This window comes from Kogia breviceps, chromosome 4, assembly GCF_026419965.1.
Source record: "Kogia breviceps isolate mKogBre1 chromosome 4, mKogBre1 haplotype 1, whole genome shotgun sequence".
NCBI classification, from domain to species: Eukaryota; Metazoa; Chordata; class Mammalia; order Artiodactyla; family Physeteridae; genus Kogia; species Kogia breviceps.
In genome coordinates this window covers 35448752-35476076 of record NC_081313.1, presented here as the reverse complement: position 1 = coordinate 35476076, position 27325 = coordinate 35448752, and the positions used below count along the sequence as shown (strand labels likewise).

General features: G+C 46.5%; 1 protein-coding gene across 4 annotated transcripts in view; it reads right to left on the bottom strand.

Moving 5' to 3' along the window:
• Window positions 1-734: 734 nt before the first annotated feature.
• The window catches only part of NIM1K (NIM1 serine/threonine protein kinase), a 68379-nt gene continuing 41788 nt past the window's right edge, over window positions 735-27325 (bottom strand). For all 4 annotated transcript variants that reach the window (XM_067030948.1, XM_067030949.1, XM_067030947.1 and 1 more), the window contains 3 exons: window positions 21919-22929; window positions 3687-3955; window positions 735-1595 (listed from right to left, as the gene is read on the bottom strand). In XM_067030948.1, the coding sequence (XP_066887049.1) occupies window positions 846-1595; window positions 3687-3955; window positions 21919-22210 (1311 nt within the window). In that variant the 5' untranslated portion in view covers window positions 22211-22929 and the 3' untranslated portion in view covers window positions 735-845. The remainder of the gene's footprint in view (window positions 1596-3686; window positions 3956-21918; window positions 22930-27325) is intronic.

Below are 27325 nucleotides of genomic sequence, written 5' to 3'. Positions count from 1 at the left end.
CTTACCATCACAATCAGGGACCCACTTGAAGAATTTGTACTTCTCTTTCCTACAGTCTCAGCTTGTCTAGATTAGAGGTTTTCGACCCTGGGGGCAGGAGAATTCTTCTACCGGGAGACCCGGTAGGGGTCCAGTGAATTGAGATCTATGGCTACCACATGGTCACTTTGGGATCCCCATGCCAGGTGACAAGTAGGCAAAGAAAGGAGCTATTATAGTGGTGGGAATTACTGACCCTGATTTTCATAAGGAGCTAAAGAGGAGTATGTCTGAACGCAAGAGTGTTACTTTAGAGCCTCATACTAATGGTGAAGAGGCAATTGCAGCAACCATGAGCCAACAAAAGCAAGGCATCTAAGGGTTCAGATCCTTTGATGATAAAGGTCTGGGTCATACCACCCAATCTAGACCAGCCGAAATGCTGGCCAAAGGTGAAGGAAATTTACAGTGGTTGATGGAGTTAGGAAGGTATGAGTCCAGTTACAGCCTCAGGACAAACTGCAGTAATGACTAGATTATCCTGCACAGGAGAGGAAGGACCTGGCCTATTTTTTTATTTTGCAGCACCTTAAACAGTGCCTGGCACATGGTAGGCACTGCGTTTTAAGTATTTCTCGATTAACTGAGTGAATGCTAGAGTTTGAAAACAAGATGAGGTTGCAAACCAAGCCAGAATCTGAGCTAATAGACTTTTTTTTTTTTTGGTGGGGGGGGGGGCAGAGGGGAAATGCATGTCTTAAATTTAAATTTATTTAAAAATTACAAAAAAGTCTCCACTCAAGTTGGTGAAAAAATTTGAAAGCAGCAACAATGATCTTGGTTAATTACCAGCAGTCTAATGCAATTTATAAAATTGAACAAAATTTGGATGTGTGTCTTATGCCTCTGTAGACACGGGACCCTTTCTTTAGGTCCCTCTCTTTAGGGTCTGGTAGTATCATTATTGGGACACTTTCCAAAGCCTTTTTCTTTTGGACTCTATGCAAAATGATTCGATACACGCCTGTGATGGAGCTTCGGGCATCTCTCCCTTGGTTATTTCGAATATGCTCTTCCGTAATGCCCAGGTGTTCTAAAGTGCTTTTCACCTCATTTTCTTCTTCTTTGAGGGTGCTGGTTTCTGACAAATGTTTCGGATCCAGTTGGAAAGGCTCCAAAGGGGTGGGGTACGGCACCCCTTGCATCCACTCGTTGTTCATGATCGAGTCGATTCCGTACCTCTCGGCGGGTACCTGCTGGAGGACCCCCCGGATGAGCCGGAGGCAGGGCTCTGACACGTGCGGAGGCTCACTGTACGTGCCCTCCAGGATGCTCTTCTTCAGTTTGGCCACGGTCTCTGCCCGAAATGGCATGGTGCCCGTCACCATGAAGTACAGAAGCACCCCCAAGGCCCAGATATCCACATAAACGCCAACGTAGTGCTCGTCTCGAAAAAGTTCGGGCGCCGCGTAGGGAGGAGACCCACAGAAAGTGTTCAGCATTTCACCTTTTTTACTTACTGTGCTGAACCCAAAGTCACCCACCTTCACACAAGTATTATTGGTATAGAACACATTTTCTGCTTTCAGATCTCTGTGAATGATCTGGTTTTCATGCTGTGGAAAGAAGACAAAAGGGAACAAAGTCACCATTTTCAAAGTAAAACACCAACATTAAAGATGCATCAGTTGCTCTGAAACAATGAGGTGATAATGGGGTAACAACAGAAATTCAATGGAGATCAACTTAAGTCACGTCAAACCTCAGATCCTGAGAGCTGCCCTGTCGTAACCGTTACCCCACGGTAAAGCCCACACCCTCCAAGCAGACCAGTGGTTCTGTTCTGTGCGGTGAGGGTTGGAGTCTGTCCCCCACACACGTGGACTCGGGAATTAGGGCCAGAAGTAAGACCCAGATCTTGTGAAACACAGAGAAACAGTAATCCTTCATTTCTGAGACCATGTATGGGTTTTTCTGGCTGAGCAATCTCTGAGTAGGGCCAACTCCAAGAGGGTGAGGAGCCCTCCCCCAACTCCACACCCCTGCTCCTTTGGGTGGGCTCCTTTATCGCGATAGAATTCAACAGAAGGGAGGATGCTATGTTGGGTAAGGTTCTGGCAGCAGATCCAATCCCTACCCTTGAATTCTGGATCCAGACAACCTTGAAGACCCTTGACCAGTTTAATGCCAAGGGCTCTTGGGAAATGGTTTAATGTCACTTTTCCGGCTGGATCTCCTGGGGCAAGAATCCAGCCTTTGGAGCCTGACATCCTGGTTCATTCTAGATTCAAGTATACCAGCTGTGTATGTGAGTGTCGCCTTCCTTCTTTGTAAAATGGGACACTGAGAACCGCCTCATAAGGCTGTTGTGAGGACTGTATGTGATGCTGTATCTCTAGCATTCAGCATGGTCTTGGCACATAGCAAACAAACCCGATAAAATCTGGATCTATGTCTAGCATTCACCCTTCCTCTTTTTGGAGACCAGAGAGCTAGGAGAAAGGTCAGGGTGTGGAGCCTCAGAGGACTCAGTCTGCATCCTCTACCGCTGGATGCTCTTCTGCTCTCCCACCAGATCTCTCTCCCAAGTAGAATGTGCAAAACTCCACCCATCTGCTCCATCGCTTGGTATGGCTCTGGCTTATTCCCTGGCCCAGGGAAAGTGCCCCCCAGCACTGGGCCACTTAGATGACAACCACAGGTCTGAAACAGCCACTACCATCACACTCAGGTTCTCCCCGCTCACTTCTTTTCCCTCCCCGCTCCCTCCCAGCTGCTATCTTGGGCCCCTTAGGTCACGAGCAACCTGCTAATAATTTGGCCAGGAGCTCACTGATCCATCCCAGTTCTTGTCTCACGACCTCCGAACAGAGGAGCAAACCAGAAACAGCCTCTCAACTAATATAGACACCAGACAAGTGTCTCTTCCTGCCAGTTGGACTGAGAGCTGGGCAAAGAGGGCAGCCAAAACCTTTGCACTAACAGAGTGGTACAAGTGGTCATCGGGTCTGCAAGTCAGATTCCTCCTGTGTGTCCAGCAGTACAACCAACAACCGGGAGGGCACAGGAGAACCAGCTCATGGAGGAACTGGGGAGTACGCTTACGGAGTCCAGATTCATCTAAAGACATAATCAGAGAACTAAAGTAAGAATGACACAAGCAAGTGTTAAAGTGTTGAGCACAGAGGCAGCAAGAGCTAGTGGGGTTCACCGAAGGCATGAACATCAGCATGGGCTGACCCAAGACTGAAGAAAGTTTCACAGAGAGAGACAGAACTGAGCTGGGTCACAAAGTGTGGATGGGATTTGGGATGTGAGATGTGAAAAGAGGGGAGAGGGCATCCTAGACACAGAATTAGGGAGGCAAGGCCAAGAAGCAGTGAGAAGCCAGCTCTCCGAGTGGTGGAAGACGGGGCTGGAGGAATGGGTGTGGCCAAGGAGTGGGTGATGGTCATCCGGCTGCTCAGAGTGACTCCTGCCAACTTCTGCAGAGGCCAGGAGGCTGCCGTGTCACTGGAGATCCCTGGGCGTTGCTTCGGAGGCAGGGAGCACAGTCCCAGCCCGACATCTGACTCTCTCAGAAGGGACTGCTGTCGGCCCTTGTAGGACTAAAGCCTTCGGGGATGCTTAGGTGATGGTAAACTAAAGCCCCGTGCCCCCATGGTGGGTAGAACGGGAGCAAGGCTCTCCCTCCTCGCCCCGCTCACCATGTGCTTCACGGCAGACACAATCTGGGAGAAGATGAGCTTGCTTTCTGGTTCTGACAACTTCCCTTCGGTGCTGATTTTCCCAAAGAGCTCCCCACCCCCTGCATACTCCATCACCAAGTGGAGCTTGGATAGAGTCTCCACGACTTCATAGAGGCGGATGATGTTTGGATGGTGCAGTTTTTCCATGCTGGAGATTTCACGGGATAGGAGCCTTTGGGTTTTCTGGTCTAACTTGGTCTTGTCCAGGATCTTAATGGCGACCTTTTCTGGAAAAAAAAAAAAAAAAAAAAGTCAAAGGATGTGCCTGAGTTCATAGCTATTTAGAACTGGAAGGAACCTAGCCCCTCTATTTCACTAGACACAGAGGTTAAGTGGCTATTTCCAGCTCAGAAAGCTCCTCAGCAGTAATGACAAACAGCAATTTTTGAGTTCAGCATCCATGCTGGTCCCTTAGATCAGTGTGACTCTACCATGTACAGGTTTTAATGCCAACTCCTGCCTCCCAAGGAGGTTTCAGTTTGGTGAGCTTAATCCAGTTTTCTGGATAAAGTTAAAGCACCTTTATTTAGCCGACAGAGCCCCTCTTGATCAGGCCCAAGCTACCTCTTCAGCCTCATGGCCCACCGCTCCTAACCACCACCCATGCACCCTGTAGTCGAACGTTACAGAACCTTTTGCTGTTCACTGAAAAGGTACAGGACATTCATTCCTGGGATCTTTCCTCTACCTGGATCTACCTGGATTATTTCCTCTCTCTGGCTCATCAGTCCTTCCTGTTCTTTACTCAGTTAATGCCAGATGAGTCTTCAAGGCCAGCCTCAGAACCAACCTCTTCCAGGAAGGCTTCTATGACACCTGTCCCAGGAAGATGATGACATCCATTTTCTGTGTATTCTCTGTACGATAATCTCAGCACATTTACCTATAAATATTGACTCCTCATCTGTTTCTTCCTCCTACCCCCTTCCTTGCGTGGGCTGTTTGATCTGATTTGACTTTGCCGGTGCCTGGCACACCATGTACCAGTACAGGAAGCACCAGTGCTCAGTGTGTCTGGATTGTTGGAAAGCCATGAAGAGTCGGGCACTGCAAGGTGCTGCTGGTGGGAGGACCAGTTGGTAAGATGGTTCTGGACTGTAGTTTGGTATTACGTCTTGAGAGTCTTAAAAATGGTCACACCCTTTGACCCACCCTTTTCACTTTTGGCAGTTAATCTTAAAGAAATAATCTGACACATGTACAAGATTGCTTGTGTAAGAAGACTTCTGTAACACTGGGAACAGCTTAAGTGTCCAGCAAGAAAGATGGTTAAAGTGTGGTTCATCTATCTCTCTAATGGTACACCTCGCAGCTATCAAAATAATCACGCTGATCTTTATTTATGAACATGGAAAATTGCTCAGTATAGAACGAGTGAGGAAAAACACAAATAGGCATTCGCATAGAAAAAAATCGGGCAAGATACACACCAAAATGTTTAGAATAGTTATTTTATTAATAGGGGGATCATGGATGGTTTTCTTTTTTAAAATCTTTTATCGGAGTAGTATAGTTGATTTACAATGTTGTGTTAGTTTCAGGTGTACAGCAAAGTGAATCAGTGATACGTATATATATCCACTCTTTTTTTTTTTTTAAGATTCTTTTCCCATGTAGACCATTACAGAGTATTGAGTAGAGTTCCCTGTGCTATACAGCAGGTTATTATTAATCTATTTTATAGTAATGTATATATGTCAGTCCCAATCTACCAGTTTACCCCCCACTAATGGATGGTTTTCCTTTTTCTTTTTTTTACTTATCTGTGTTTTCTAATTTTCCTACAATTAATTATACAATTAACATAGATCGTGTAATAAAAATGGTTAATGTTTGAAAAATGAATGAATCTCTACTCTAAAGTTACACTTCATTCATTTTTTGGTTCAAACTGGACCAGACTTTCTATTAGATAAGAAAGCATTTTCCAGGCAAATAAACAGGGAGAACGGGATGGCAGGGCGCCTGTTTGACCCACTTGCAAAACAGCTGGTTTGAGGAACTTGGGCACAGTGGTTATGGGCATGAAAATAGAAGCTGCTAGTTTACAATAGGAGTGTTATCGGTTTATTAAAGTAGGTCCAGGGCTTCCCTGGTGGCGCAGTGGTTGAGAGTCCGCCTGCCGATTCAGGAGACACGGGTTCGTGCCCTGGTCCGGGAAGATCCCACATGCTGCGGAGCAACTAAGCCCGTGAGCCATGGCCGCTAAGCCTGCGCGTCCGGAGCCTGTGCTCCGCAACGGGAGAGGTCACGACAGTGAGAGGCCCGCATACCGCAAAAAAAAAAGAAAAAAATAAAAATAAATAAAAATAAAGTAGGTCCATTAGGACTCCTGGAAGACGAAGAAGCAGGGTTCGCTGGTGCCTGAGGTGGTCGCGCTTGCTCGGTGCGGAAGGAGGAGGGAAGCTCTACGGAACAGGACCCTCGGGGCGCCCGCGACCTCCGCAGGCCATCCTCCCGGCAGACGGATGGAGCGCCACGGCCGGTCCCCGGGGTCATTCTCGCCCCGCTGCTCGCGTCCTTTCTACTGTGGAGGCTTTAGGGTTAAGATTCCCCGCCGCTGTTTACCTGAAACTGAAACTCTGGTTTTGGGTAGCCTGGTAGGCGAGCTGTTATTCCAAGGGCTAGAATAATGAACTCCGTCCTTCAGCCCGGCAGCCTGCCTGCGGAAGAGGCCGCTGCTCCGGCCGGTCCTCCCAAGCGCGGGCCAGGCTTCTGCTTGGGTGCGGGTCCCTCTCGGCCGCCCCCTCGGCCGCCGCAGCTGCACGCGCGCTGCTCGCCCTGCGACCGCCCAAGAACCCGGCTGGCGCGCGCGTCCAGGCCGCTGTCTCAAACCTCCCTTTAGGACAATCCTAGTTACAGATTTTCGGTTTTCTATTTGAGCGCTTCTTAGGAAAGGCTGCCCTCCCACGGCCGGGACCAGAGTGAGGCAGGAGAAGGTTTGAGGAAGGAAATGCGTTCTGAAATTCTACACCCTGGGCGTCCCAGCCTGTTTCCTCCACTTTGCGTTAAATCCGATGATAGTCATGCCGCATAACGTAAGTGTATAATCATATGAAACATTTGGAAAAGCCCTGATGTTCTGAATTGTCACTAAGGGGTAGAAATCGCCGGTTCGTGAAGAACTAGGTCTCTAGGTCCACCCTTTCAACAAATGTTCAGGCAGTACCTACTCCGCACCAGACTGTGAAAAAGACAGACACGTTCCTACAGTCCAGTGAGACAGAGAGACTTTGGAAAAAACCCTCATCACAAGCATGGCACGCGTTAGGAAGGGGCGCACATAGGAGAACAGAGAGACCCCCTGAGAAATGACACTTGCCTTGTGAACAGGAGGTGAGGAGGGAGGCCCAATACCTGGCCGTGGGGAGGCGACAGTGTGCCGGGTCTGGGCAAGATGTCACGTTTGTGTTTGAGGATCTAAGAGCAGCCCACTCCACTGGGCATGGAGAATTGGCAGGCTGGGGGGGGAAGGCGTCCCAAACCAGCCTGCAGCGTAGGCCGGCGTCACATTAGCCAGAGACCTGGAAATTATTTCAGGAAATGTAGTCTTGGCGGTGGGAAGATGAAGAAATACTCTCTCAGAGAAAAAAAGATTTTGCCGGACATATCAGTAAACAAAGGATGTTGCAGCCATTAAGCCTTCACATTACAGCCGCTCAAGGTGAGCCCTGAGGGAACTCAGGATAGAAATGGGATGCCAGCCATCAAGCAGTCAGCCCTGCAGCCACCCGACCCCCCCTGCACCCTGACGTGACTCAGAATGAGAAAGCATGGGATACTGGCCCCAGGGAGCTGAGGTGCATATCAAAGGAATGATTTCAACGAGCCCAGACTCTTGCATCTTCCCATACACAGAAAAGTGCTGAATTCCTTAACTTGCGATATCTGGTTTTCTTTAATTAACAGTAATCTTCTGAAGTTCTGACTACCTGGTCTTTGTTGCAAAAGCTCCTATATACCCTGGCTCCCCCTCACCTCTTCAGAGCCATCTGAGAGACTGTGTCCCCAGCTTAAGTCCTCAGTTTTGTCTGCTGAATAAAAGATAATTTTTTTTTGTTGTTTGTTTGTTTTTTTGCGGTACGCGGGCCTCTCACTGTTGTGGCCTCTCCCTTGCGGAGCACAGGCTCCGGACGCGCAGGCTCAGCGGCCATGGCTCACGGGCCCAGCCGCTCCGTGGCACGTGGGATCTTCCCGGACTGGGGCACGAACCGGTATTCCCTGCATTGGCAGGCGGAGTCTCAACCACTGCGCCACCAGGGAAACCCTGAATAAAAGATAATTCTCAACTTTTAGGTTGTGCATTCTTTTTTCAGTTGACATAATGATGGAGATTGAGGTACAAACTTCCAGTTATAAAATAAGTCACAGGGATGTAATGTATAGTTCAGGGAATAGAGTCAGTGACATTGTAATAACTCTGTATGGTGACAGATGGCTTACCATGGCGATCATTTTGTAATGTATAAAAAGATTGGATCACTATGTTGTACACCTGAGAGTAATATAGTATTGTAAGTTAATCATACTTCAATTTTTTTTTAAGTAGCCTTTATTTTTAGGGCAGCAGGAAGACACTACACGGTTTTAAGGGATTGTCATAACCAGATATCCACTTTAGAATGGGTACTCTAGCTGCAGTGTGGGAAAGGGATATGAGCAGAGCACACCTGAGGTCAGGGTGGTGGTTTTGGAGGTGATGATAGCAACGGCGGTAGTGACGGAGTGGAGAGAGAGAGAGAAGTAGAGAAATTTGAGAGGTAAACCTCCCCTTTCTCCAAATTTCATGAAGAGACTGACACATTTCCTTAAACCAGGACTTGCAAACTCAAATGTCTCTAGAGGCCAGGGTGGAAATAGGGTGGAAAGCTTATTGTAAGGCAATAGGGAGTAGTGGGGACTGTGGAGTCCTGAGAAGTACATGCCCCAGAGCAAAGGGGCAGCTGCTACTCAACTCCAGACAATTGTCACTGTTTGGGATGTAGACTCAGTGTTATCAAGTCTAATTTTTTTCAAGAGACATCTGAATTGTAATGCAATCATTCTAATCATTAAGTGTCAGCAACTAATTCAAAATTTCAAACCTAGAGTGGACCAAGCAAAATCTGTCTTTGGGACCAAAGGGACAGGGGGAGGGAGCAGATCTTAGAGCCTAGAGGGTGTTGTGTAGAGAAAGCTACCTTGAGGGGATCTGAGACATCCTTCCAGTCATACAGCTGGCCTGAATCAACCTCACAGTCAGGCTGGGTGGACAGATCTCAGGCTCACCCTCTCCTTCCTTTGATCCAATTCAAGGGCTCCCTACAAGCCAAAGCCAACTGGAACCCATAGGACTAAAGAGACATGATGTAGTCTGGGACAGAGAGCAAAATGAAGGGTGGAAAATGGATCTGGGGAAGCAGATGGAGGATGTCCAGCACAGTAGGCTAGGAGGGTAAGAGAGCGGTATGCAGTGGAGCAAAAAACAAGGGGATGTACCCCGAGTCAGAGGGTCAGGGAATATTTTTAACACTTTCCCTGGAGTCTAAGTGTTAACTAGAGGAAAGTAGGGGAGAAGCAGTAAGGAGAGATTCTAATAGTAGGGTTGTATAGGAGAGAAGATCTTGAGGCAGGAAAGACCCTAATACCTTAGGGTAATGGTCTATACACTTATTTGATTAGCTTCCTTTATTAATAAAACATTTTTGAGCATTGCTCTCTATGTATATTTATTTATAAATTATATGCATGCACTACTAATATACATTTTAAATGTATGTAATCATGGAAATTAAAAACATGTAATTACAAATAAATATAGAAAAGAAGTTCTAATATTTTCTTCCCTCATCCCAGTGGGCACCCCCATGGGTATGTGCACCCCACTTTGGAGACCACTGCCTTTGAGGAACTGAAAGAAGAGAGTGGAGCTGGCACATGGGGAATGAAGGAAAACATAAGCTAAGATGAGGCTGGAGAGTCAGTCAGGGCCAAAGTCCATGAGTCATATTCTGGACCTCAGATGAAAGGCAGAGAAACCACTGGAGAGTTTCTTTTTCTTTTCTTTATTTTATTTTATATTGGGGTATAGTTGATTAATAATGTTGTGTTAGTTTCAGGTGAACAGCAAAGTGATTCAGTTATACGTATACATGTATCCATTCTTTTTCAAATTCTTTTCCCATTGAGGTTGTTACATAATATTGAGCAGAGCTCCCTGTGCTATACAGTAGGTCCTTGTTGCTTATCCATTTTAAATATAGCAGTGGGTACATGTCAGTCCCAAACTCCCTAACTATCCCTTGCCTGCACCCTTCCCCTCTGGTAACCAAGAGAAACCACTAGAAAGTTTCAAGCAGAGGGCGAGCTACATGACCAGGCTTGCATTTTCTAAAAGACCATTCTGGCTGCAGTGCAGAGGATGAGATAAATATGGATGAGGGAGACAGATTACAGCAATTTAATACAACTAGGAAAGGGTGAGATATTTAGAAGGGAGCATCAATAGCACTTGGGGTTCAGCCAAGGGTTAGGGTTGAAGAAGAGGTAAAGGTTCTGGGTTGAGGAATGGGGAGGGTTGGTGGCGTGCACTGGAGGGGCATCTTTTTTTCTTTTTTAAAAAAACTTATTTATTTTTGGCTGCATTGGGTCTTCATCGCTGCGCACGGGCTTTCTCTAGTTGCGGCGAGCAGGGGGCTACTCTTTGTTGCGGTGTGCGGGCTTCTCACTGTGGCGGCTTCTCTTGTTGCAGAGCACGGGCTCTAGGTGTGAGGGCTTCAGGAGTGTGGCTCACGGGCTCTACAGCGCAGGCTCAGTAGTTGTGGCTCATGGGCTTAGTTGCTCCGCGGCATGTGGGAATCTTCCTGGACCAGGGCTCAAACCCGTGTCCCCTGCATTGGCAGGCGGATTCTTAACCACTGCGCCACCCGGGAAGTCCTGGAGGAGCATCTTTATTGTTGTTGTCATGGCTCTGTGTACTCCCTCAACATCTCTGGTCTCTCTCATCGTGTTTTCTCAGCTGAACCACACCCTGGTTAAATCCAACCTCCCACCTACTCTCTGCCTACACCCATGCAGTGACCATGATGGCTTGTCTCACTTGGAGTTCATGATCTATAACCTCAGGTGCGTCTTTATTGCTCCTGGCAGACACACTATATTTCCCCGGTCCAATAGTGCCCCTACACTTTTAGATGACGCTTTCATGGTTTCTCTTCTCCCATCAAATTTCTAATACCTTCTCTCTCTCCTCACTCATAGCTGATGAGTTTGATTTCTATTTTATCGAGTAATGAAAGCCATAGAAGGGAATTTCTTCAAGTTCCTTCTGCCACTTCTTCTAGCCTACCTGAATCTGTGCCCATAAACTCTGTCTTCCTTCCTGTTTCTCTGGATAAATGGTCCCTGCTCCTATCTAAGGCCTAGCTAAGACCCCTCTGCATGTTGAATAGCTTCCATCTACTCTCCTCTACTCAAGAACAGGCATCCAAAATTTCTTCCTCCTCTCCTGCGTCATAAGTGTAAACCTTTCTACTGAATCTTTCCCATCTGCATACATTTGTGCTATTTACCCATCTAGAAAAAAAAAAAAGGCTTCCCCACAAAAATGCAGACATGTTACCAAAAGACTTGTACTAGAATGTTCATAGTAACATTATTCATAACAGCCCCAAATTGGAAACTATCCTCATGTTCATCAACAGTAGAATGGATAAATAAATTGTAGTATATTTGTACAACGGGCTGCTATATAGCAATAAGAATGAAGCATCTAAACTACATAAAATAGTATGGATGGTTTTCCCCCATTTTATTTTATTTTATTTTTTGGGCTGTGCTTTGCGGCTTGTACCAGGGATCGAACTCGGGGCTCCGGCAGTGAGAGAGCAAGTCCTAACCACTGGACCACCAGGGAAGTCCCCAGCTTTCACAAGTTTAATATGGAGCAAATGAAATAAGACAAAAGAAGACATATTGTATGATGCCATTTATATGAAATTTTACAGGCAAACACAATCTGTGATGTTAGAAGTCAGGGTAGTGGCTATACTTGGGGATGTAGTAAATAGAACGGGGGGGATAGGGGAGCCTCTAAAGTACTGGGAATGTTCTCTTTTTTGAACTTGGTGGTTATATGGGTCTTTTGATTTTGGAAAATTCATTTAACTGCATATTTGTGATTTTCATACTTCTTTTTGTATTTATGTATGTTAAACATTTTAAAAAGTTTTTGAGAAACCACAAAAAACCTCTCTCGACCCCACTTCCCCCTCTAGCATCAGACTCTTCTTCTCATTCTCTTTGTAGGAAAACTCTCTTAAAGAGCTGGTTCTATGTCACTGTCTCCAGTCCTCCCCTCATTATGTCTTGAACCTAAGAGATACTGCTACCAGAAAAGCTCCTCTCAGGGTCACCGATGACCTCCAAGTTGCTAAAACCAATGGCCAGTTTTCAGGCTTCACCCTTCCTCCTAGAAACACCTTTGTCACTTGGTTTCTAGGAAAACACACGCTCCTGGTTTTTCTCCTACCTCTTGCCACTTCTTCTAAGGCTCCTTTGCTGTGTTCTTTTCGTCTTCCCAGCCTCTAAATGTTCGACACCTGAAGGTTTAGTCCTTGGACATCCCTACAATTTCCTCAACAATTCCAGATGCATAAATACACCTGCCTACAAGACCTCTCCACTTGGTTGTCTCAGGTTGGCTTCTTACAGAAGCAGAGCATGAGACAGCGATTCAGGTGCACGTAGTTGATGAAGGAGGTGGTACCCAGGAAACACTGGTAGAAGAATGAGGAAAGGCAGCCAATTAAGGATGTGTTACTAAGCAAGTTACCAGTTAATCCTGCATGTCTGTTAGCATAACTGACATCATCTTGGGCTCATACAATTCCTCCTGTCCTTCCACTGACCCTACCCAGGACAGCATTATGTGGCAAATCACTTCTCTGTCAAGGGCTTTGTAGTTAACAGATATTGTTTAATGATCGGTAGGTCCAGGTGGCCTCTATGCTCTGTTAGTCTCCAAATTATGATGAAGACCTTCGCTGACATTTTCCTGGTACCCACGAGACTAGTTACCCATTCAATCATCTTGACTTAAGAATGTACTTCCCGTTTTCAAGGGTACTCCCATACCCTAGGTTAGCTATAAAATTGCCCCAGTGGCCTTTCGGGCGGTGCAGAGTATAGCTGCGAATGCTTCCAGATCTTTGTCGGCCCGATCCTGATCCCACCTTGTAAGGTACCCTACAATAAACTGACCCATTGAGTATATGGAGCTGCCTGCCTCATTTTTCAGTCTCAAGATGACTTCTCAGTTCGATGGGCATCTTTTGTTCCCTCCATCTTCCAACGATCCTGCTGTGAGTTATTGTTTGAGTTTCATCATGAGAAGAGTGAGAGAGCTGGGGTATTTGTACGTCAACTACTGCCAGTAACTAGTGGTTGGCTGTTCCCGGCAGACTTTAATTCCCCTCTGTTTCCCACGCATGCAGGAAGAGCAGCTCCAGCAGCTAGAGAAAGCCCAGAGGCAAAGAGATGGAGAGACTGGCATTTGAAGGTCTGGCCTGCATGCACTGAAATGGTAAGGCCCAAGGAGACACGGGCGAGGCACCAACAGCCTCTGCTATGCATGTGTAACAGGCCCACCCGGCATAACACGTCCAATACTGATCTCCTCCGCCCCAAACCTGTTCCTTCTACAGTCTTGACAGTTTCAGTAAATGGAAACTCTATTCTTGCAGTCATCCAGAACAAAAACCTTGAGTATTTGACTCTTCTCTTTTACACTCCACTTTCAATCTGTCAGCAGATCCTGTTATCCCTGCTTCTAAATACAGCCAGAATCCAGCCACTTCTCAGCCTTTCACGGCTCCCTTCCTGGTCCAAGCCCCCATTCTCTCTTGCCTGGATTATTCTGATAGGCTCCTAGCTGATCTCTCCTTTTCTGCCTTTGACCCCTCGCAGCCTATTTTCAACAGAGCAGCCAAGGTGATCCTATTAAGCATAAGCCAGGTCTGCGCGTCACTTCTCTGCTCCCTCAAAGGGCTCGGGTTTCCCTCATAGGAAAAGCCAAAGTCCTGACTTTGCCATATTGCACATTAACCTTATGTGATCTGGTCCCTGACACTCTCTGCTGTCACACGCCTCTCTCCCACCTTGGAGCTCTTCTGCTTGCTGTCCCCTCTGCCTGACCGCGTTCCCCCACGGACTCCAAGGCCAGTTTCCTTATTCCCTTTAGTTCAATGATCACCTCCTCAGGGAGGCTGTCCCTGGACATTTTGTCTAAAACTGCAGCCCCCAATGCTCCCTCCCCTCCCCTCTGCTCTATCTTCCTTCCTGTCACTTATCACTACGGAGCATAATGAATATTTTACTGGCTTCCTTTTGTCTGTCTCTCCCCGCTAGAACATAAGCTCCACAGGACCGATTGTTGTCTATTTTGTTCACTTCTGTATCTCCAGTCCCTAGAACAGTCCCTGTTACACGGGAGGTGATCAACAAGTATTTGTTGAATAAATGATCTCACTTAATGCTCACAAGAGCCCAGGATAAGCATCCCCATTGCAGTGTAACTCAAGTTTGCGCCTTGCTTTTTCATTTATTATCGTGCCCCACACATCCTCCGTGTTACCACAGACTCTCCACAGTTGTGATTTTTAATGGCTGTGTGACTTCCATCCAAGTGCATAAGCTTTAATATCCTTGAGCATTCCTGCATCATTGGAGCATATAAATTATTTGGAGTCCTTTGCATTATAAATAGGGAACTTTTTTTTTTTTTTTTTTTTTTTTTTTTGCGGTAAACGGGCCTCTCACTGTTGTGGCCTCTCCCGTTGCAGAACATAGGCTCCGGACGCACAGGCTCAGCGGCCATGGCTCACGGGCCCAGCCGCTCCGCGGCATGTGGGATCCTCCCGGACCGGGGCACGAACCCGTGTCCCCTGCATCGGCAGGCGGATTCTCAACCACTGCGCCACCAGGGAAGCCCCTAGGGAACTTTTTTATTGTTATAGTAATACTGAATTTATTTTTAGGATGGATTCACCAAAGCCACTAAGTAACCATCCTTAAAGTAAGAAAACATAAATTTATTTATTTTTAATTTACTTTTTTATTGAAGTATAGTTGATTTATAATATTGCATTAATTTCTGCTGTATAGCAAAGTCTTTTTTATATTCTTTTCCATTATGGTTTATCCCAGGATATTGAATATAGTCTCCTGTGCTATACAGTAGGACCTTGTTTATCCACTCTATACATAATAGTTTGCATTTACGAACACCAAACTCCCAGTCCATTCCTCCCCCATACCCCCTTCCCCTTGGCAACTGCAAGTCTGTTCTCTACGTCTGTGAGTCTGTTTCTATTTCATAGATATGTTCATTTGTGACATATTTTAGATTCCACATCTAAGTGATATCATATGGTATTTGTCTTTCTTCTGCCTTACTTCACTTAGTATGATAATCTCTAGTTGCATCCAGAAAACATAATTTTAAATTGCTGTTTTAATGAATGTACTCAAGAGGAGGGACCCCTTTTTCAAAACCACTGGGCCTTCTCGGTTAAGCTTTACTAGAGCCTGTGTGAGTCCCCCAGCCCTGTCCTTCTAGGAGATTATAGCATGAAGAACCCACCAGAGAGTACTGCCATGCATTGCTCCCTCCCAAATCTCTTCCCACCACTACTGGATTTTCCGGGGAAGTTATTATACTAACTTCATTCACCAGGTATTTGTTGAATATTTATTAGTTATAATGAATGTGGGGGAAGTCTGAGGATCAATGTGATACAATGTCTGACACCAAGGAGCCTATGACCAGGACATATAAGACTTTCACTCTACCCCAGATTTGTTAGGCCCCAAATCTTTATTTCTCATGCATACTTTCTCTTGGGGTCCGAGATGGTCATTGGGCTCCTTTACTTGACCTCCATGGACCTCCAAGTCAGTGCTTCCAGACCTGCACTCTCAAATCCACTTCTTCTCCTGTATTCACTATTCACTGCTAAGTCATTAAGGCTGGAAACCTGGGAGTCATCTTTACATCTTCCCCTCCCTGTCCTCTCCTGCTTTCCCCCATGCAGCTGACCACAGGTTTTCCAATACTCTAAAATAGTTTTCAAAGGCATCCCCTTCTCTCCATCCTCACTGTCACTTCCTTAGTTGAGGTGGACATCACCATTCCTCTGGATCATTAGACTAATATTTTATTCTGACATGCCTGACTCTCTGTCATGTCCCAACTTCAATTCACTTTCCTCACTGAAATAATTAATAGTCATTTTATTAACTGCTTGCTTAAAGCTCTTCAATGACTTCCTGATACGTAAATGACAAAATCCAAATATGCAAGAAGATTCTCCATGATCTAGTCCCTGCCTACATCACCCACCATATCTCCCACTACTACTCAAGTCATGCACTAGCCTCATTGAATTACTCTTAAATCTCCAAACACTCCGCACCCTGGCTCATACCTCCAATCACTTTACATCCTCTCTCTCTGACTGGAATTCCCTTTCCTCTGTGTCCTGCATTATTTCTCCACAAACCTCAAGACCTAATGCAAGCCTTTCCTGATCAGTTGACCCTTTCCTGATTTCAGCCGCAGTCAAGCACACCCTTTGTAACCTCACCCTGTAACAGCACTTATCAATTGTTTCCTGTCTGTCTCCATTACCTACTTCGAGTTCCTATCAGGCAAGAGCTGTATCTTATTCATCTCTGTAAGGCACAAGAGAGTTTATTATATTTTTAAAAAAAGAATGAATGAACCGATGCATAAATAAATCGAGAGAGATGAAGAAAGGCTTCTAGAAACATGAGACTAGAGTAACAGAGAAGACCAGGGATGAAGGGGTCAGAAAGGACAACAACAGAGAAAGGGACAGGCACCCATGGCCTCTTTTACTTTTGTTTGAGGCAACAGATGGGATATAAAATATTCAGAAGCTGAGTGCGTCATTTCTTTTGAGAAATTTCTAATCAGCCTAAAAGGGGACTCATGATGGCTTCAGCCTGCCCTATCAGCTTGCAAGGCCCAAGAGAATCTGAGCCATTAGCTACAAAAATAAACTCCAGCCAGCAGGGGCCTATACTGGAGCCTTCTCTTTAGGGATCCAGAGCAGCTGGTGTCTTTTTTTAAACTACTGTCTTGGGAGCTGCCCCTGGCACAGAAACCCTGCGCTTCCCTGGGAATCTCCTCCGTTATCTTATCTCCTCCTATCTAATGTCCTCCTCATTATCTTATCCAGGTTGTCCATATTTCCTAGAAAACCTAATGACAATTCTGGGCAAGCTGGCCTTGTATGCGAACCGTATTTATACAAATCACTATTCAAACTATGTCATCTGACATGGCCTGGTAATGGGACAGGGTATTTGTAATTCCCAGCAAGGCTAAACCACTCCCTGGTAAATCTCCTTCCATTGTAGAGGTAAAGGTTTTAGAGGAATGTCCTCCTGTCTTTCCATCCCAGTCCGCTCCCGGTAGCCTAAGTCCTCCCTCTTTTCATAAGTCACAATCTTCCAGTCTTGCCTCTGTCATCCGCCCAGAGTTCTCCCTTCCTAGTACCTACACCGCCCGTCTCTTTCTTCATCTCTACGTCGATTCACATCTGGGTCTCCCCTCCTTCACACTCGCAGTTCCTTTTGTCCTCACCTTTCTACTCTTTCCTGGGCTCACTCCTGATAGAACCCAGAAGGGAGATGAGCTCGGTACCAGGACGAGGCCATCACGGGATAAGACTGCAAGTTGGGAGGCGAAGTCTGGGATTCATTTTTCTGTTGCATCAGTGCAATGTTCACAGTGACCTGCTGTTAACATTTTCTGGCTTCTTTATTTTTATTTATTTATTTATTTATTTATTTATTTTTGCGGTACGCGGGCCTCGCACTGTTGTGGCCTCTCCCGTTGCGGAGCGCAGGCTCCGGACGCGCAGGCTCAGCGGCCATGGCTCACGGGCCCAGCCGCTCCGCGGCACGTGGGATCCTCCCGGACCGGGGCACGAACCCGTGTCCCCTGCATCGGCAGGCGGATTCTCAACCACTGCGCCACCAGGGAAACCCTTCTGGCTTCTTTAAACGTGCGTGTTGAACCGATTTTTCCTCTGCCTGTGCTTTTGGCCTTCCTCTCCTTTTGTGCACCCACCCCATCCCATAAGCAGAGGCTGACATTGAGCGTTTGACAACAGCGCTACTCTGTGGCGGTTTAGGAGTGAGGAGGGCATGATAGTGAAGCCACTGAGGACCCCATCCACACAGCAGGAAAACACCGCATTCTCGGAAACTCAAGGGGCTAGAATTAAGTTAACTCTGTAATACGACAGGCAAGAAGCCTTTGGCACTCAAGAAGAAAGTCACTATGTAAACACCAGGTGTGGTCCTTCCTCTTTCTTCTGTCCTCCTCACATAACAGCCTGTCTACGGAATTAGACGCTCTCCTGCTCCTGGCTTGTGGTGGTTTCCCTGCTTAGCTGGTTATTGTTGCGGTGATGATATGTCCATCAATTTACTGTGCTCTCCACTCTCCCGTCTCAGAGACGCTACTTTGGACCTCGGGCCCTGCTGACAGTGCAGTGGGTCGTGTGACCCGAAAGGCTGCAGCTGACTTGACATAGGCAGGCCCTGAACTCAGCGGTGGCCCATCGCCGTCTGGTCAGTGAGCGATTATATTCTCTTTTCAAAATCTGAGCTGAAATAGAATGAAACTAGTGGGATGGAGATGGGCTAAAGCTGAGAGGTTATGTAGATATGGAACTGGAGACAATCGTTCTTGGCCATATGCCTTTGGATAATTAAGCAGAGAAGGCCACCCCGCAGAAAGGAGTACGGAGTAGAAATGAGAAGCCGCACAGCCCCAGAGAAAGGGGAGATGGAGAGGGTAACCCCCATCCTTGAAACATGGCTCTACCTCCCTCCCTGCTGAGGGGCCACAAAATTCCCCTGCACACAAGTCACCCTGTCAGCGTGAGCTCAACTGAGTCGGCTTCTGTCCCATGAAACGAATGACGTGTGACTCACGCAGGCCTAAAGGACCTGGACTCTTTTGAAAGCAGATTAATACTGGCACTTAATGAATACTTGCTACATGCTCTGTCTAGGTACGTGGTAAATATTCAGTATATTATATCTTTTTAAAATTCGCTCCTCCTAGCAATCCTAGGCAGCTGATATATCTTCTTCATGTATACATAAGGAAGTTGTGGCATAGCATGGTAAAATAACTTGTTCGGGGGACACATAGCTAGAGGAAAAAAAAGAACTGGAATTCCACACAGGTCTGGTTGACTCCAAAGCTGATATCCTTCCAAAATATTGCACTACCTTCTGCCACCTTCAAGACAAGGTGCCTCTCTCTCTTACACACTGTCTGAACAGGGAGTGCGGGCAGAGGGTAGGTGCTGCTTCTGAGTCTTGGTTATACGCCCTATGACTTGTTCATTATCCCCTGCTTCCCTGCTGCAGGCGTTGGAGGGCAGGATCACTCCTCGGCAGTCCAGCCGCCAGGTGGGGAGCAGGGTGGGGTCTGGCGGGGGTCTGGGGCTGAAGAGGGCAGTGGCAGCCCACTTGGTCGGCTTGTCCAGGGCGGTGTGCGAAAGAGCTGTCCCCTCCACCCGGCACCAAAATCCCGAGGTAGCTTGCAGCGAAAAGGAAGCTGGGTTCTAACCCTGTCTCTGCCGTGACCTCGGGACAGCCACTTCTGAGCCTCCGTCTCCCCATTTGTAAAATTCAGGAGGGCTAGATGAGGTCAGTGTTTCCCGAAGTGGAACCTTGAACACTCATGGGGCATGCAGTGATTTTAGTGCATGAAAACAGCCTTAAATAGCACTGAATCACAGCATAAAAATGTTATTTCGGTATCGGTTCTCCCTTCACTCTCCTAAGTAAGGTAAAGAGAAACTCACAGATGGGTTTTTGGCATGTTTTAAATTACTTTCAGTCACTTCATAAGTCTCCTTAAAAATATATATATATATTTTTTGGCCAGGCTGTGCGGCTTGCAGGATCTTAATTCCCCGACCAGGGATCAAACCCATGCCCCCTGCCGTGGAAGTGTGGAGTCCTAACCACTGGACTGCCAGGGAAGTCCCCCTTTAAAATTTTTTGCAAGTTGCTAAGAGAATAGATTTTCAAAGTTCTCACCACACACATACGAAATTGTAACTAGATGAGGTGGTGAGTGTGTTAAATAACCTTATTGCGGTAATCATTTCATAATATATATATAAAATCAGAACATTGTACGCCTTAAACTTACACGATATTATATGTCAATTACATCTCAATAAAGCTGGAAAAATAAATAAATGGAACTTTGAAATTTGTGTGCATTGTATTTATTTTTACCACTACCTTCTATTCATGGGTTTTCATGACTTTAATATCACATTTCCTTCTGAAATAAGTTTAAGTAAAAAATAGACTTGCACAATGATAGCTACCATTTACTGAGTGGCTACTCTGTGCCATGTACTTCATATATATTATTCCTAATTTCCCCAACAATTCTAAGATAAGAATCATTATCTCTGTTTTACAGCTGCGGCAACTGAGGACCAAAAAGGCTAAGTAATATGCATGAAGTCAGATACCTAGTAAGTGACTGAACGAGGATTTGAACAGATTTGTCTGATTCTGAAGCACATGTTCTTTCCCCTATCCTATCCTCTCCACTAGAATCTAATATCTGAACCTACACTCGGGAAGCAGTTCCAACAGGCTTTGCTCAGACTTTAGCCCCTCTGACCTCTCTGCCACAATGGACACTCTCCCCCTTCTGAATTCCTCTCCTGGTTTGCCTTTATGCAACTTCTCCTCTCCTCTTCCTGATCATGTCTTCCTCTCAGTTTCTGGCCCCTCACCTCCTTATGTGTTTTATGTTGTCTTTCACTCTTGCTCTAGACTATTGAAAAGCAACATCTTTCCCAATTAGATGTGAATCGCAGCCCTAGAGCTGCTTTTATGAGTAACGTAATCAATGCTACTGGCTGCATTTTGTCAGCGAGGAAGCTGAGGGCTCACAGGAGCGCTGTAATGTCCCCAGGTAGGTAAGGTGAGTAGGTGTGAACCCAGACACTCGGGCTCAGAGCAAGATAGAAGGGGACTTGGAGCTCCAGTGACTTGGGCGTGTGTGCACGTATGTGCGTACGTGTGTGGGGGGGCGGGTAGAGGAGGTTGTGGTACTTTCTCCATAGGGGCCAAACAAGGATGAGCAGGGAATGGGGTTGGGGGTTGGAGAAGAAAAGAAAACAAAACTCTGACACAAGAAAGAGCAGCCCTGGAGACGTGGTGGCAGCCTGAGTGCAAGGAGAATAAATGTCAGTATGGGACTCTCAGGGAGAGGGCAGAGCCCATGGGCTTTAGGAAGTCTGTAGATTATACCGAGTTGCAGGCATTCTTTCTCTGTCCTTTGACTCCATTATGACTATCTCCAGGCTTAGTTAGCTAAGTTAGAGGTAACTTGGAGAAATGCCCACATGGGTTGGGCAGCAAAGGGCTGCTGGTCTCTCCACACAGCTCCTCTCTGAGGCCAGAGCAGTGGGCACTGCTGGTCTAGAATCCAGAGTGACCAGTAACCAAGCAAGCGTGGCTATTTGGTAGCAAGCGAGGAGCTAACAACGATGAGAACTAGTACAGAGCAGACTTGATCTTGAGATCAAGTCCCTTTTCCCCAAACCTAACAGAAGCAGCAGCCTCTGGTAAGGAGGAGAGGCTGGACCCCGCTATCCACTGACCATCCGGGAGGTCCCCTGTGCCACTGGTATTGACAAACAAACACAAACAGAAGTTACAAATAAGGACCCGGAATACGAGTGGCCTTGGAACCAAGCCACACTCCCCTCTGCTTCTCCAAGGTGTAACTGGAGAGGACAGACTGCCCTCAATGTTTGAGTGAGTTCACCTGCATGCTATAGTGGGAGAGTTTTTGGAGTCAAAATCATCTAAGATTAAACCGCTAAAGCCACATTTGACATCTTTGGATCTCAGTTTCCTTGTCTATAAAGTGAAATAAAAATACTGAGCTCACACCATGGCTGTGAAAATGAACTGCGGCAACAATGGGCGGAGACTGGCATAGGACTTGCACTTAGCAGGGGCTCAGTGATGACCCCCTCACCTGCCTCCTTGGCCCTGGACTCCTAACCCGACCCCCAACCAGTCCCCAGCACCCTGGGCATCACCCGTGGACGGTGGATCCTACCTTTGGTTAGGGAGTGAATCCCGAGCTTGACCTGGGAAAAGTTCCCACTTCCGATTTCCCCTCGGATGCGGTAAAAGCCGATCCGCTTCCCCAGAGTGATCTCCCTCACCACCTTCTGGTCTTGGGACATGTCCTGGGTCAGCTTCTCGAAGGGTGTCAGCTGGCGAGGCTGTCCCTCTCCGTCCTCCTTGGTGCACTCTGTCTGACCGCCACTCTCCACGCTCTCTCGCCGGTCCCACCTGGCGTAGTGGGTGTTCTCCAGGCCGCCTCCATTCACATACACGGCAGTCATCGTCCTCCGCAGGCCCACGTTTCCATCTCAGCAGAGGCACCGATCGCGGGGGGGTGGGGGGTGGGGCAGGCTGGGGAGGAGCCCAAGGGGCCCGGCAGGTGGGAGACGGGGGTTGACTGCCAGAGCCCTGTGTCCTTGAGAGCCGGGCAAAGACTCTCCAATGTGCAAACCCCCTTCTCAGCTTCAGGGGGAGGGCAGAGGCCAATGCCAGAACCGCCTACCAGCCAAGCCCGAAGCCGCCCTCACTCGAGACCTTCCTTCACGTTGAACTTCCCAGCTCTAACTGGACCATCAGGCGCACGTCCAGGTACCAGAGCCGCTTCCCTGATCAGGCTCCAAGAACTTTCTGGCTGGCCGCGCTGGTGCTCTGTGGTAGGTGGCTGTGTCCCAAAACAAAGGCTCCAGTTTGCTATTTCCTTTGATGGCCAGAGAATCTTTTGCTCTGGTGTGTAAAAGCCCTGCAGAGGCCCTCAGGTCCCTGCTGCTGGCACGTATCTCCGATCTTCTTCATTTTGCACTTTTGCTGTCAAGTTGCAGGGCCCCGGAGATCTGATAATCTGGACCCCAGGAAAGAAGAAACTTGCAAATCAGCCTTCTGGTCACACGGGCAGCCGGAGGAGGATTAAATCCCTGCAATGTCACTTTAGCCGGCCTTTATTTAGATGAGCCTTCCTCTAAGCCGTGAGCTGTCTCAAAAATTTGGCGGGTGCTACTTCATCCTAAGAACAGAGAATAAGGAAATGTATTAGTCCATGCTAATGTACAGTACGGGATTTATAATGAATGTGAAACTGCTTCGTAAGCACCAGTCTAAAAGCACCCTACAAACTTCAGTTATGACTCATATCAGTAGGAAATGCTTGATCGGATGATTTGGTAAGAAGAAAGTGTACGCACATACACTCCTCAATCTACATTTCAGAAAAGCCCTCACAGCCTGTAAATATTTCTAGCAAAATAATTTTTCTACTTCTGTTTCTGGCTTGCTTTGAAGCCAGATTTTTAAAATTATAATACAGTAGGGAATTCCCTGGCGGTCCAGTGGTTAGGACTCCACACTTCCACTGCCGGGGGCCAGGGTTTGATCCCACGAGCCACGTGGCACGGCCAAAAAAAAAAGGAATTGGTAGGTAGAGTGGAAATGTCTTTAGTAAAATCTGTCAGCTTTTCTGGTCGCACCATTTATAAAATAAAGTGACCACAATGTCAAATTTTGAAATAAAATGATAATACGATCATCATAATGACAAAGATTTCCTATCAGTTTTCAAGAGTTCGTACACTGATTCAAAAAACAATGTGTTATATTTCCTTTACACTGTATGTTCTCATACACCAGCTAATTTTTCTTCTAGGCTTATTTTCTAGGTATTGCTAATCAGGTGTCAGCCTCCAGGCCCGGCAGCTCATTTTGAAGGTTCAGAAACAGGGTAATGTTACTGGAGGGCAAAAGTCTATGGCCTCCTCAGTGATGAGAAATAGTGCTCAGCTAGAATATCTTCGTGACTTCCTTCCATGCGGCCTCCAGTAAGAAATAATCACTTCCTCCCTGGATCCCCACAGCACTCTGTACAATTTCCAACAGGTCTCCTCTCCCCGAAGGTGGGAACCACGTTTAATTCATCTCTATATCCTGCTCTCCTCCCCTCTCCCTCAGCACGGAGCATGAGGTCCTAAATAAAGAAAGTGTTTGCTAAATGTGTGTTGATCTCGATTTTTGGACTTGAGCAATTCCAAACCAAAAAAACCTGAGCGAAAACATGAGAGACTGCCTTGGAAATGGGAATTCCCAATTCTGTTGGATGATGTCACATTATTACAGTTAGGTACAGGATTGCTTACATTGTAATTGTGTGTAAGTATGGGGTTGCTGAATAAAGAGAAACAAGGACAGGAGAGAGGAGTAGTGGGAGGCTACCCATCACTGTGCCTTTTTCTGCATGGGGGAGGGGAAGCTGGATGAAGGATAAAGGACAGAGGTTTAAAAGGGGCCAGGTGTTAGTAACCACACACATCTCTAGGCTAGAGTCTGAGTAGGGTGTTTTATTTTTTTTTTTATTTTTTTTTTTTGCGGTACACGGGCCTCTCACTGTTGTGGCCTCTCCCGTTGCGGAGCTCAGGCTCCGGACGCGCAGGCTCAGAGACCATGGCTCACGGGCCCAGCCGCTCCGCGGCATGTGGGATCTTCCCGTACCGGGGCACGAACCCGCATCCCCTGCATCGGCAGGCGGACTCTCAACCACTGCGCCACCAGGGAAGCCCCTGAGTAGGGTGTTTTAAAAGACATTTTAAGGTAAAAGAGCCTGAATTAGCTTGAGGAAAAGCTAAGCCACTGGTTCTTAAGCCTCCTGGAATTGCACACTCCTTTGAGATTCTGATGAAGCCTGTGACCCTATCCCCAGGAAAAAGCATGCACACCTAATCTGCATCCAGTTTTAGGGGGTTCACAGACCCTCTGAGACCCATCCCTGTACTGCAGATTAAGAAGCTCTACAAAGATCTCCTCAGATCCCTGGCAGAAAGGAACCACGCAGACAAGAAGTGGTATAACAATTTTAATTTTGAAAGAAACTCTGGCTTCACCTGTGCAAAGAGAGTAAGGCCTTTCGACAGGATGCAGTGCTCGATGGCCTTGTGTTCCTGCAGGTTCCAGAACTTCTTGGCTCTGTGTCCTTCCTGGGCCTTGCTCAGGACTCCAGGCTTGCCTCTCTCCCAGTGCCTCGCCACAGTGCTGTCATTACCAACCCCAACTAGATAAGCACCTGGAGGGCAGGAACCTGCACCTTATTCTTTGAACTCCCAGGGCTCAGCCCAGTGCCTAGTTGTATGATAAGCATTTGTTGAAGAAGGAATGAATTGACTTACCAACTGATTGATCGTGACATCAGGTATGATCTATTGAGTAGAGGTAAATATTTTATTTATAGACACATAACACTAATCCAACATTTACTTGAATTATCTCAGAAAGCTTATTTCAGTCCACATTTCCAAGGCCTGGGCTACCTTCTACTGGCCAATAGTATTCCTGGCCCCGCCTTTTTGTGTAGGTGAAAGCTTAGTCTGAATTCCACCATCCAACTGAGAATTGCTACAGTACTGCTTAGAAAGCCAAAGTCTTCAAATTATAATGCACTGGTTAGAGAGGGAAACAGGAGCTCTCATTCATTGTTAGAGGGTATAAATTGGTACAAGTGCTTGGAGAACAACTGGCTATAGGTATTAAAGTACAAGTGTACGTATCCTTGCTACAGTACTGCTCAGAAATCCAAAATTGCTACAGTACTGCTTAGAAATGCAAATTGCTACAGTACTGCTTAGAAATCCAAAGTCTCCAAATTATAATGCACTGGTTAGAGAGGGAAACAGGAGCTCTCATTCATTGTTAGAGGGTATAAATTGGTACAATTGCTTGGAGAACAATTGGCTATAGGTATTAAAGTACAAGTGTATGTAACCTTTGCCTCAGCTATTCCACTTGAATTTATCCTGCATGTACATTCACAAAGGTATACATATTTCTAATATAAAGATGGCTAGGGGCTTCCCTAGTGGCGCAGTGGTTGAGAATCTGCCTGCTAATGCGGGGGACATGGGTTCGAACCCTGGTCTGGGAGGATCCCACATGCCGCGGAGCAGCTAGTCCCGTGAGCCACAACTACTGAGCCTGCACGTCTGGAGCTTGTGCTTGCAACAAGAGAGGCCGCGATAGTGAGAGGCCTGCGCACCGTGATGAAGAGTGGCCCCCGCTCGCCGCAACTAGAGAAAGCCCTCGCACAGAAACGAAGACCCAACACAGCCAAAAGTAAATAAATAAAAATTAAAAAAAAAAGATGGCTAGATAGATATTCACTGCTGCATTGTTTTGTAGGAAAAAACTAGACATTAATTAATTAAATGTCCATCAGTAGGGACAAGTTAAATAAGTTACAATACATACATATACAAAAATAGTGGATTATTTATGAAATAATTCATTGTACTTGTGAAAAAGAATGAGTTATGACATACCAGATACATTGTTAAGAGGTCAGTAGAGTTTACATAATGTGATATCAGAAGTATAAGAAAGAGGAGGGTATACCTGAGAAACTGGCAATATTTGCTGCATTTGAGGAGGGGAGTTGTTGGACTGGGAACTAGAATGAGAAAAAGGTGTGTATTTTTCACTATTTACTCTTTTTACATGAGTTACCTTTTTTTCATGTGCATGTATTTACCTTTAAAGAGAAAATTTAAAATACGTAATATGTTGCCATCTTACACAATTGGTGTACAGAAAGTTTGCTTTACTTTTGCTTATACAGGGAGATTGCCACACCTGATTGTCTAATACTAATGGACTGCTTTTAAAATCAAAAGATAATTAGGGACTTCTAGTTAAATACAGAATTTTATGCTTTCATTTATCTCTGTTTCCTTCCAAAACCCCACAGTAGGAATAGGAGGGGGAAAAGGCATAAACCCATATGGACAAACAAAGTAAGAAAGGTAATAGCAGATGTAAGATACCAACACATCTGGGGGAGATGGAAAGCAAATTGAGGAGTAGTTAATGACTCTGCAAAGACAGTGAAGAAAACTGCAAATCTGGACACGCCAATGAGATATACCTTTCTGAACGCTGAAGAGACTTCAAACTATAAGAGACCAACTGCCTCAAAGTTTGGAGGATTGAAGCAGACCAAAAATGGAGATTGTTTGAATGTAGAGCAGTGAGAGCCCCAGCCCCTTTCCTCCTCAGGGCCAGTTTGCTACTCTCTTTGCCCACTCCCAGGCCAGCTCAGGAGCACATGGCACAGGACAGCCCATTAGCTCAGATCCAGTTATGGGATCACTGTTTCCCTCTTCTCTCTGCACCCCTAACCCCTTGAGCTTCCAGAATAAAGGGAAACATGTATATAATCTGCCAGGCAGGGGATTCGTCTTTTGGTTAAAGAGAAAAGACCTCCTGAAACCCATATTCGGAGGTTCTCCAACCCAAAACCCACCTGACCACCTACTGTGCAGTCCTCCAGGTGCCAGTATCACTTGCAGGCAAGGAGCTTCCAATCAGATTTAAGTGCCTTCTGCTTAGAATGAATGTCCAGCCAAGAGGCGCCAGACACCTGAGGA